Here is a 13,012-nt window from a genome sequence, read left to right on the forward strand (position 1 = left end):
TTTATTTTCCAATAAAAGAAAATAAAGAAAATAAATGAAGAACATCTATCTTTACAAAGTAAATATGCAAGATGATCTTGTCTGTTCTTGTTCAGGGAAAGAACAAGATATAGATGCTCTTTCTCTCTGCTAAGAATTCCTTGCATTTTTAAAACGTTTAACTATCTATTTTTAGTAAATGAGTATACCATATCCACTGATACAGTGCCAGAAAAGAAGGAGGGAAAGCAAAAAGATTCCACATTAGGTGCCTGAATACACTCTTTCTTCCCTCCCATTTTGAGGGAGGTCCACTGTCAATGCTGCCTCCATATCCAGGCTCAGTGCAGAAAGGAGGGGCCCATCCAAAGTCACAGTGGCAGTTCCTCCTGTTATTACACATTCCTCGATAGCTACACTTCTGAGGGTCACAGTCATAATTGAGAAGAGAGCTACTCTGACAAGACTTGTTAATACAGATGAGTCCCTTGCCACAAGGGGTACCATCTTTAACTTCCCCTATATCAGGTAAATTAAGGGTCGCCATTGCAGCATGATAATCTGTCCCCCAACAAATAACATTACCTAGATGGGTCTGAACTATTGAAGTGTGATCAGGCATAGAAGGGATGCCCTTTACATTGACACACTGTACTCTTCCACACATTATGTCCTGAGGTTTACATCGTTTATATTCCACATCTTGGAGTCCACAGTTGCCAAAGCGATCACCTCGATTGATTTGTGCATAGCAACAAGCTGGGCCGTTCAGGGCACTACGACCAAAAAGCTTTCTACACTGCTGGAGATGAGAATGGCAATTATTTTGGTAACAAAGGCCAGTTTTGTTATAACCACATGGGGTACCATCTTGTTTATAGAAGTCCTCTGGGCAGAGATGGGTGGTACCATTGCAGAACTCATCAAGGTCACACTCAGATCTCTTGGGTCTACATAGCTTTCCAGATGGATGAAAATGGCAGCGCTTACAGCAAAGACCAGAATTACACTGGGCCCTTTGTTTAAATTTGCAAGTTGGCAAACAGCATTTATCATGTCTGCATTCTGCTTTGGAGCCACAGTCACAATCCTCTCCTTTCTCCACCACTTTGTTGCCACATTTCTCTACCCTGTATACCACGCCTGGAACGTTGTACAGACATTTTCCTTTCTTGGTGACAAAATCAAAATAACTCTCAAAGCTACAATTGCTGAATGTCCGGCCTCCCAGGGAAGAGTCCATGAGGCACCTTTTGGCTGCACAAACACAGAACTCTGAATCGTGGGCCATGCCGAAGCCGTGGCCCATTTCATGAACAAACCCCAAAGCGTAATCTAGATGGGTTTTCCAGGGTAGGCTGCTGATTGAAGATGCTGTAAATGAGTGACAAGCACCGGAGACCCAAGCCCATCCCGCAGCATCCTCAAACTGCTTGCCCACAAATAAGTGAGCCCAATCCATGGAGATCCGAGGATAAAGAACATGTTTTTTATAGAAAGAAAATAATTGTAAGACTTGGAGTAACCGATTCCCATTTTCATCAATTTTATTCTTGTCTGTCCATACCTCAATGGCCATTAGATGAATGTGAGCATTCAAGGTATTAAAGTTTGCATCGGCTATTACCGACAAAGTGAGGCAATCAGCAATCACCTGGGTCACATTGGAGTGTCGACTCAAATACCTGTTGTGGTCCATCACAAGCATCAACTCTATATACTTTAGGTGTATATAGGACTGAGAAAAATCTGTCTTGCTAAGCACCTCCAGGCCCTGACTCTGGGCCAACTGGCGGGCTATTTCTTCATTAGTCACGCCGCAGGTCTGGTTGGCAATCCCTTCCTCTCTCAAGCGATATATGATGTGTTCAAATGTGGTGGAGGTCTTCAGGGGTTCCACTTGGTAAAGGCTTCCATTCATGTTCAGCATCCCTCGAAGGCCCCCAAAGCAGGCGCTTAAGATAGCCTGGGAGTCCGGGGAGCCCTCCACGAAACCCTCATAGTTGCAGTCTGCAGGGATGTGAGGCTGATCCTCCAGTCTGGCTCCCCGCTCTGTGAAGGAGAAAACCCGCAGGTGTCTAGACAACAGAAGCTTCTTGACTCGCAGGTGAACCACGTGCTTCTTGCCCTCCACGTGCAGGAGGTAGGATACCCGGCCGGCTACCTCGGGGTCCCCCCTGCGCGGTCCTAGCTGCCGAGGGGTGATCACTTCGTAGGAGGAGAAGCCCCAGTCGGCAAGGAAAACGAAGTCCTGAGTGAGGCAGGACAAGGCAGGGAGGACCATCACCAGGCAGAGCAGGAGGAGGGAGCCTCCTGGGGAGGGCACAGCATTCATCGGCCCCAACCAGGTCTTCTCCGCTTCCACGGCAGCTTCAAATCTGGGACAAAGTGCGAGGGAGCCACAGGGACTCTAGACAGCTACAGCAGCCAATAGTAGGAGAGGGAGGGAAAGACTCTGCTCCAGGCTCCACCTCTGGAATTTAAGGTGAGAATCGGAGGAACTGAGGAAATGAGTGGGGAGGAACCAAGATCATCCCTACCGAATCTGGCGGGGAGGCGGGGAGTAGGAGACTGGTGAATGGGGTATTAACTAGACCGGGAAAGAGTCCAGATCATCAGCTGAGGGACTACAACTAAAGATTCCCTCTTTACAGGATGGAGGGGCTTGGAGGTGGGGCAGGGATTCCAGTCTAGTCTTCCCATTTATTACGTAAGTGACAAAGGGATGTGACAATGCAGCATCTAATAATGGCCTGACAGGCCACTTGGTCCCGTGCAGAGCTTCTTAAACTGTGGGTCCGTGTCCCATTAATTGAACGTGAGGATTGTAAGATTATGATTACTATCAGTAAATGTTTGATTTGTGTATCTATTTTATATACCTGTATACCTGGAGTCGCCTGAAAATATCTCCCGCAAAAAGGAATCACGAGTGGAAAAAAGTTAAGAAGTCCTAGGATTCAAATCCTGCCTCTGCCACATATGACACATAGCTTCTCAGTACCTCCAGACAGCTCCAAGACTATAAGCCCTTAATCTTTGTCGGTGGAGGGAATTTCCCACACTAAATGAAATTGTTGTTCCAATAAATGATAATGCAGCAGTGGAGTGAGGAGTACATCATCCCACTTTAAAAGGATAGTGTTACTTTATGTCCTTTACAGAAGTGATGGTTTGTAATGTACCATAGTAGTCCAGATGTGTCATCTGTCCCTGACCATTCCTTTTCTTCCTGTGGTTTGTCAAGTCAGCTATGCTCTGAGAAGAGCTGTAGCTGAGTTGGACTTTGCAGAAATGTCTTGCCTGCCTCCACAATTTTGCTCTGAGATAATCATCTATAAAGTATCTGCTCCTGGTGCTGCCTTATGTTAAGCCTTTGGAACAGCAGTTACAGTAGCATTAATGTATCTCTCATTGTCATGGTCAATTGAAAACTGACCTCAAACTAATGGTACTGACCAAGGAGCAAAGTCCACCTTTGACTGATTAATCTTTTAAGAGTGCTCTGGGAAAAAAAAAAAGAGAAAAAAAGAGTGCTCTGGGATATTAGGTAGTCAGAAGTCTATAAAGTGATAACTCCCTCTGCCTGGAGTATTTACATTTTTGCAAAGGAAAAAAAGTATTACTTGGATGATGTCAAAAGAAAAATTTAAATGTAGAATTAACCTCAGAGAGGTAGAGTTTTAGAAAGGAGAAAAGGGTAGGAAGAAACCAGACTTTCCTCCCCAATTACACCTATTCATGGAGAATTCCTGCTGGCTTTCCCCCATATCTGAAAAATTTTAATTGCCTAGTAGAATTAAATACTGAAAGAGGCTTTCTAGAAGAAGTGACACCTGAGATGAATTTTGAAGGAAGAGAAGGATTTTTGAGAGATTAAAATTAATAGAATGTGTATTTCAGGAATTGGACATAGGTGAAGCACAGTTAAGCAGTAGAACATACTCCACTGCTAATTTCTGTAATTAGAGGATTCCTGCTAATTGAGGAATTAGATTCATTTATACTGAGGAGCTGGGTCTAAAGAGGACGGCTAATTACTTCTCATTCCCTCAACCCCAAGGCTTTTTAGGGCTCACCATAAAGGGCTGAGGTTTTTAATGCTGTCGCTGTAGGGAGGGTGGGCTTAAGTTTAGAGATCCCATGTGACCAAGGGGTAAACAGTTTTTTGTTATGGAAGTAATATTCTTTTTTTAAATTTTATTTATAATTTTTTGACATTATATATGCATGAGTAATTTTTTATAATATTATCCCTTGTATTCATTTTTCCAAATTATCCCCTCCCTCCCTCTACTCCCTCCCCTTGATGACAGGCAATCCCATACATTTTACATGTTTTACAATATAACCTAGATACAATATATGTGTGTAAATACCATTTTCTTGTTGCACATTAAGTATTAGATTCCGAAGGTATAAGTAACCTGGGTAGATAGACAGTAGTGCTAACAATTTCCATTCACTTCCCAGTGTTCCTTCTCTGGGTGTAGTTGTTTCTGTCCATCATTGATCAACTGGAAGTGAGCTGGATCTTCTTTATGTTGAAGATATCTGCTTGGAAGTAATATTCTATCTAGAATCCTTATTAAATTTCCCATAGATGTCATTTTCTTCTGGGTTTCAAAGTTAAGCATCCTTGTAGAGCTCTAAAACTGATTTTCCTTGATATATCTAATTGTTTTTAATATATCACTCAGATCTTAACTAATGCATTTGCTGCTCCCAGGACACTGATACAAAGACCACCATATTAGTTCCAGACATGATGTGGAAATCTGATTGGTTTGAGTTCTACCACATCTCAAAATTTCTGAAGTCAAGCAATCCATCAGTGTCACCCTCTCCAGCACCAGGGACTATAGGCATGAAACAGTATTCCTAACCTTTCATTGTTTCAATGCAATTACCTGGAAAGGAAGGGAGAATATTGGATAACAAATGGTTATCATCACATTCTTTTAATTATTTATTTATTTTAACATTTATTTCTTTAGAAAAAAATTCTCTTTCCTTTCTGCCCCTCTGTAAACTATTGAGAAATCAATCAATATTATACCAATTATATATGTGAAATCATGCAAAACAGTTTCATGTTAAGCTATATCAGAAAAAGGGAAGAAAAATAAATGAAAAATTATATAGCTATCTTCATGAGTTACTTGGAAAGGAAGAGAGAATATTGGATAACAAATGGTTACCCCCACATCCTTTTTTCATTATTTATTTAAATAAATTTTTTTTAAAAAAAAATTGAGTTTCAAATTTTCTCCTTCCTGCTCCTCTGTGATCTATTGAAAAATCAAGCAATATTATAGCAATTATATATGTGAAATCATGCAAAACAATTCCATGTTAAGCTATTAGAAAAAAAGGAAAAAATAAAGTAAATGAAAAATATGCTTCTGTCTTCACTCAGAGTTCATCATCTTTTTCTCTGGATGCAGACAGCATTTTTCATCATGAATTCTTTGGAATTGCCTTAGATCATTATATTGATTAAAATAGCTAAATCTTCTCATTACAATATTGTTGTTAGTATGTACACTGTTCTCCTGGTTCTATTTACTTGACTTTTCATCAGTTCACATAAGTCTTCCCAGATGTTTCTGAAATCACCCTTCTTGCCATCTTATATAGAACAATAGTATTCTATTAAAATTATTTACCAACAATATGTTCTGCCATTCCCCAATTGATGAGCATTCCTTCAATTTTCAATTCTTTGCCACCATATACTAGACAAATTTCTCAGAATTACTAGAAATTCATAGAGTTTTAATCCTGGAAGAAACCTAGTGGATCATCTAGTTCAGCCATATCATATTACAGTTGAGGAAATATAGCTAGAAAAGTTCATTGATTTGCTCCAAACCATACAACGTTGTCCTGACTCAGCCAAGGCTAAAGTCTGTCTTTCAGATCTTTTTCTCATGTTTATAAAATACCAATATAATCTAATTAAAATTTCACTGATCATAACAAAGATATAGGTTACTTTATAATAAGCAGTTATCTGTCAACAGGTGGGACAAACATTTCCACAGAAGAAAATGGCCAAAATAATTTAGAGCATGTTTTTATTAGGAAGGAGGTGAATAGAATAATTAGAAGTGACCGTTTGAGATCATGTCTCATGAGAGAAAGATTTGGCATAACTACTTTTTGTTGTTTTCTCTTTTTTTGTTATACATGTTCATTGATTTCTAAAAATACACAGTTCTTTGTGAATTGTATTAGGAGAGAAAAAATCAGAACAAAAGGGAAAAAAAAGCCACAAGAGAAAAAAAAACAGAAGAAAAAGGAAAATATGAACATGTGTTGATTTACATTCATTCTCCATAGTTCTCTCTCTGGATGAAGATGGCATTTTGTATCCAAAGTTTATTGGGAATGCCTTGAATCACTGAATGACTGAGAAGAACCAAGTCTTTCATAATTGATCATTGCATAATCTTGCTGTTACTGTATACACTGTATTCCTAGTCCTATTTGTTTCACTCAGTTTGTGTAAATCTTCCCAGGCCTTTTTAAAATCAGCTTGTTCATCATTTTTATAGAACAATAATATTCCATTACTTTCATATACCATAACTTATTCATCCATTCCCCAATTAATTGGTATCTACTGACTTTCTAATTATTTTAGGCATAACTTTATATAAGTTGTATAATTATACCAAAAGTGTCCTTGTGAGATCTCAACAAATAGGAAAGGGTTTTGAATTTTAGAAACAAAAAAAAAAACTTCAGTTATACTATAACAAATCTGAACTGATCACTGGAGTCATTCTCAAGCAGATAGTTGATGCCATAACAGAGGACTCATGTTAAGTTGAGTTGCCATCTTCAATGGCATTTTCTAATTATTATATTAATAGAGGTTCATTACTTAAAATAAAATTTTGTCATTCAGTTATTTTATCTTAAGGATTGAAAATAAGGGTTTCATGAGAAACAAAGTGGACACCGAGAAAGAGCCATCCAATATTGTCCATTCCATAAGAATTCCATATGCCTCGAAGTACAGATCTAGAGTTTGCAGCTACAGTCTCTTGAGTGGAGTCTCAACCCATCCCATTTGCGTCTGACTTTGTATATCTAAACCTATAATGACCACCCAGATGGTCAGATGTCTTGCTAGTCTTATCAAGCTGAAGAATTTCTTTCTGAGAAGTTGCTTTGAGAATACACAGTTTAAATTAAATATTTTAAATGATTTATTATAAATTTAATAGCTAACATCAGTGTATAAGTTGAGCTTGCTCTGCAACTATTTTCATAATAAAGTTTGTAATAAGTATTTTAATAAATGACAAGTCTTTTTGCACAAAGTATCATAACAGATTTTCAGTCTCTCCCTCAAACTTGTTCTTTGTCCAATTATTCCCATTTACCTTTTGTTTTATAGGGTCATAATCAGCAACTATTCCATTATTCTTATTCAATTTTTTTTCCATTTAGAATTATTTTATAAAATTATTTCTAGAGTGTTTTATAGTATTCATGCTTATCTATCTTAATTGCATTAAGTTTTCCAATCAATTAGTATACCATTCCACTTTTCTTGGACATTTAGATTACCTCCAGTATATTGTGATTACAAAAAAAAAAAAAGATGCTATAAAATTTTTTTTAAAAACAGCACTTTTCAGTGATCTAAATTAGTATTGATCAGAGAAATGTAAATTAAGACAACTCTGAGATACCACTACACACATCTCAGATTGGCTGATTCGACAGGAAAAGATAATGATGAATGTTGGAGGGGATGTGGGAAAACTGGGACACTGATACATTGTTGGTTCCAGCCATTCTGGAGAGCAATTTGGAACTATACTCAAAAAGTTATCAAACTGTGCATACCCTTTGATCCAGTAGTGTTGCTAATGGGCTTATATCCCAAAGAGATCTTAAAGGATGGAAAAGGACCTGTATGTGCAAGAATGTTTGTGGCAGCCCTTGTTGTAGTGGCCAAAAACTAGAACCTGAGTGGATGCCCATCAATTGGAGAATGGCTGAATAAATTGTGGTATATGAATGTTATGGAATAATATTGCTCTGTAAGAAATGACCAGCAGGAAGATTTCAGAAAGGCCTGGAGAGACTTTCGTGAACTGATGCTGTGTGAAATGAGCAGAACCAGGAGATCATTATACATGGCAAAACAAGATTATATGATGATCAATTCTGATGGACATGACTCTCTTCAATAATGAGAGGATTCAAACCAGTTCCATTGGTTCAATGATGAAGAGCCCCATCTACACCCAAAGAGAGTTCTATAGGAACTGAGTGTGGACCACAACATAGCATTTTCACTCTTTTTGTTGTTGTTTGCTTGCATTTTATTTTTCTTCTTTCTCTCTTTTTTTTTTAACTGGTTTGATTTGATTTTTCTTGTGCAGCACGTTAATTGTATAAATATATATGCATATATAGGATTTAACATATATTTCTACCATGTTTAACATACATTGAACTACTTGCCATCTAGGAGAGGACATGGAGGAAGGGGGTTAAAATTGAAACACAAGCTTTTGCAAGGACTAATGTTAAAGAATTGTCCACACATATGTTTTGAAAATAAAAAGCTTAAAAAAAGATAGCACTTTTCTTTATTGTTAACACTTTTAGGGTATAGTAACAAAAATAAAATTATTAGATCAAAAGGTATAATTACTTTTGTAACTTTTTTTGCATCCTACTTTGCTTTCCGTTAAGGTTGTATAAGCTTGACTTTCTACCAGCTACAAATGAGTATGTACTATTTCATCATATCCCTTGATTTTAATGTTTGATTGATTTTAATGTTTTTTTTGCCAATTTGATGCATTTGAGGTAGTATCTCAAAGTGGTTTTGATTTGCTTCTTTTTTATGATTGGTGAGATCAAGCCCTTTTTGAAGTTTTTATTTAAAATGTATATTCCCTCTTCTGAATCTATTCTTATCTCTTAATCATTATCCATTAAATATTGAGTTGCCTTTTAAACATTTTGAATTCTTATGTATTTTAGATATTAATGTTTTTTCTATCATATTTTCATAATTATTTTTCCAATTTGATTTTTTTCATTTAATTATGAAGCTTTTGTTTAACAGAAGTTTTTTGGTTTCTGGTAATTAAACACATCTATCTTGAACTTTTTTAGAGATTACTTCTCTTCATTTAATAGAAATAAAATTACTTCAGTTCTATAATTGAAGGAAATATCTTATTTAAACAATACTGTCAGTTTTGGGGAGGTACTTTTTAAGAGAGCTTCAGGAGGAAAGATAATTATGGAAAGAGCCAAACAAGACTTTCCCCAGCTGCAGAATGAAGGGTGAGCGATCAATAAAGGTATTTATAGAACCCTAAAAAAGGAAACAAATGAAAACCTAAATAATTACCGGGTTCTGATTCAAAATTAATTTGCATATTGAACACAAAGTCAATCAACTAAAGTCTTAGAACTAATGAAATTATAATGAAATTTATACAGAAAAACGAATTGGTAGAATTAGCAAAAGAGAATATGTAAAAAGAAAAGAAGAGTAAAAAGAGCTGACAATGGGGAACTTTTACTTCCAGATTCTGAAACATATTAGGAATCAGTTTATTAAAACCTTCTAATATTGGGCAAAAAATAGACAAATGGAACATTGCAGCTACACTTATCCAATTAAATTCACACAAAAAGTTAGCATCTGAATAACCTCAGAAAGTAAAAACTGGGGGAAACATTCATTAATTACTTCTATTATATTTAATTCAATTCAACAAATATGTATTTGATATTTAATCATTTCAGTGATGTCCTACTCTTTGGGGCTCTATTTGGGATTTTCTTGACAAAGATATAGAATGATTTGCCATTTCTTTCTGCAGCTCAATTTACAAATGAGGAAAATGAGGCAGACTTGGCTAAGTAATTAGCCCATGGTCACACAACATAATAAGTGTTTGAAACTTTTTTTCAGGCTCAGAAATATGAGCCTTTCTAATGCCAGGTCTGGCCCTGTATCTACTTAACTGCCCGAAGCATTTATTAAGTGATGTGGATTTAAGGAACTGTGCTAAATTATGGAGAAACAAAAAGAGCTTACATTTTAATGGGGAGTTGGGGAGAACACGCAAACAAATAGAGAGCAAACTACATACAGGATAAATAGGAAATAAATAACAGAGGGGAGGTATGAGAATGAAAGGAGGTTAGGGAAGTCTTCCTGTAGGCAGTGGGATTTTAGTTGGGACTTGAAAGAAACCAAAGAGATTAGTAATTGATAAGGAAGGGGGAGAGCATTCTATGCATGATGGACAGTCAGAGAGGACTTTTGTCATTTGTGGAACAGCCAGAAGAACATGAGACCAGGAGACTGGATTGAAGAGTATGGGTGGAGAAGTAATACTGGAAAGGTAGGAACAGGGCTTTAAATGCCAAACAGATCATTTTGCATTACTAATTCTTCACTTACTAACTTCATTTTGCAGAAGCAGCTCTGCTTAGTTTTGACTCCCTGAGCATCATATCTCCACCATAAGCCAAAATCGCATCACCAGCAGATCGACTCAGCTTCTGATACTCAAAATCTTCAGTTGTCTGTCTTCTAGTTGGAAGATTGAAGGATAAAGAAATCAACTCCTCCCAAAACCTTCTTTTACAGAGGGCTCAGAACTTTCTAGACAACTCTTCAATCTCCATCAATATCTCAACCTCATAAACCTCATGTCTTTAATCAATCAGTATGTCACATATTGGTTGCCTTTGGGATAATAATATCAATTGTGATTTTGCAATCATTTCATAGCTTTTATTCTTTAACATATCTTGAGCTCAATTTACATGTCACCTTGTTGGTTTTCCCAGTTATTAGTGTTTTTCCCTCCTCAAATTATAATATTAATATTAATTTGTCTATATGTTGCATCTTCTATAGATGAAAGTTACTTAAATGCAAAAACTATTTCTTTTTTTGTATCTTTATATACCTAGCACTTACCATAATACCTTATATAGACAATAAAAGCTTGTTGGATGTAAAATCAATATCTGAATCCTTCAAAATTGTAGCACTTTCAGCATAGATGTCTTCCATGAATACAGTTACTCATTCCTACTTACTTGTGTCATTTCTACTTCTTCATATAACATTAGACACTGAGGTTTTTGAATCCATACGTTGCACTGTTTTCTTTGATGAGAATATTGTGTTGTCAAAATGTAGGCAAGTCCATTTCATTTTGTATCTTCTAGTCATCCTCCTTCTACCTCCTTTAAGACAAAGTATTTGGATGATGTGAATTAGCTCTCATATCAACCCTTTTGCAGACTTATTTTCCCCTCCTCTGTTTTTCACTATTTTGTCAAATGATGCTGCTCATTACTTTCCAATCTCCTCTGTTTCAAAAATGATTTTGTACTCTTAAATGGTGTTGTTCTTGACCATTATATTTTTTCCCCCTGAGGCTGGGGTTAAGTGCTTGCCCAGGGTCACACAGCCAGGAAGTGTTAAGTGTCTGAGAACAGATTTGAACTCGGGTCCTCCTGAATTCAGGGCTGGTGCTCTATCCACTGCGCCACCTAGCTGCCCCCAACCATTATATTTTTGAAGGGGCCTTCTTTATGACAATTACTTTTTTATCATTAAGTTTAACTTAATGTAATAATCAAAAGAAATGTCATCTTTTTTTCTCTATCAATAGTTTTTTTTTAAAGGTCAAGTGAGTGCCATTGTAATTGCCCATCACCATCTTTTTTCATTCTCTTCTACTTTGGTTTACTTTTGCTATCATGAGTCATTGATTGAATTCACCAAACAGCTGATGAGGAAATGAGTCTCACATCAGTTACCAGTCGTTCCCTGTCTAATAGCATATTTATGTAAAGTATTTGAATTTTTACCTTATGAAATGCAAATATTATTTTACTTCAATACTTAAAGAAAGGGGCAGCTAGGTGGTGCAGTGGATAGAGCACCAGCCCTGAATTCAGGAGGACCCGAGTTCAAATCTCGTCTCAGACACTTAACACTTCCTAGCTGTGTGACCCTGGGCAAGTCACTTAACCCCAGCCTTGTGGGGGAGGGATACTTAAAGAAAAACTATACATAAAATCGTAGCTGTAGCAAATATTATTTTAATTCAATATTTAGAGGAAACCTACACATAGAATCATAGCTGTAAAACTGTATGAAACTTCAAAGGCCATCTAGTTCAATTCCCTCATTTTACAGATAAATGACTCGTCAGTAATACAGTGAATAAGTAGCAGATGTGGGATTCCCCCCTCCAATGCTGTAGATCATAATCCCACTATATCTTAGTAAAGGATTTAATGAGTTGCTGAAGCAAAAACAAAAACAAAATAAAGTCCTTTATGGGTAGCTCCCCCTCTGTCACTGAATATGATTTTCATGCTGGAAATCTTTCTAGCTTAGAAGGAACTACCAATGTTTCAGATTGGCCAGCCTCCAAAATCACAGGATTACCTCTCTATCAAAAAGAGCAATCAGAGATATCATGCTTTTAAAAACTTCTCCAAAAGGCAAATAAAGAATGACAACAATAATGCATATTAAAGTACTTCTTTTGCAACAACCCTGTGAGGTTTTTCAGTGTTATTATCTCCATTTTATGGATGAATGATATAAAAGGAGTTAAACAAGACGTCATTGGTCATCAAACAAACGTAAACCAGCGTGGAAGAGTAAACAATACAACCAGACATCCCCATGCTGTCATGGAAAGCCCTAAACAGAAAAGAAAGAAATAATGGAACTATAAGAAGAAAGGATATAATCAAAAGGACAAAAAATATTTAAATGGAAAAAAGGAAATGTTTTTGAAAACAAAATAGAAACTAACACAAGGTTGAAGGATACAAATAATCAATGTCCAAGGAATATTGAGTTTTCTTCATACAGAACAGGCCCTCCTAAGCAATCAGGTAATTTAGATCACCAAAGGGCTTTGCAAACATTTAATGGTGCCTTTAAAACACTGTTTGATGTTTTCCTATTTATTCAGTCTCTCTATCTCTCTTTTCTGAA

The 13,012-nt window shown here is 36.6% G+C and overlaps 1 protein-coding gene across 1 annotated transcript; it reads right to left on the minus strand.

Moving 5' to 3' along the window:
• Nucleotides 1–243: 243 nt before the first annotated feature.
• On the minus strand, nt 244–2,314 carry LOC141540927 (disintegrin and metalloproteinase domain-containing protein 30-like). The gene is made up of 2 exons (XM_074264894.1): nt 645–2,314; nt 244–400 (listed from the first exon to the last, which is right to left on the minus strand). The coding sequence occupies exons 1-2, from the start codon at nt 2,312–2,314 to the stop codon at nt 244–246; spliced, it is 1,827 nt and encodes a 608-aa protein (XP_074120995.1).
• Nucleotides 2,315–13,012: the final 10,698 nt, after the last annotated feature.

The sequence above is a fragment of the Sminthopsis crassicaudata genome, chromosome 4 (genome assembly GCF_048593235.1).
Source record: "Sminthopsis crassicaudata isolate SCR6 chromosome 4, ASM4859323v1, whole genome shotgun sequence".
NCBI lineage: Eukaryota > Metazoa > Chordata > Mammalia > Dasyuromorphia > Dasyuridae > Sminthopsis > Sminthopsis crassicaudata.

What these genes read in the sequence shown, in the direction of transcription:
- LOC141540927 (XM_074264894.1), bottom strand. Translation starts at nt 2,314, where the DNA reads ATGAATGCTGTGCCCTCCCCAGGAGGCTCCCTCCTCCTGCTCTGCCTG. An exon ending in TGTAAACCTCAGGACATAAT is followed by an intron (nt 401 to 644) that starts GTGTGGAAGAGT and finishes TGTGACCCTCAG; the next exon opens with AAGTGTAGCTATCGAGGAAT.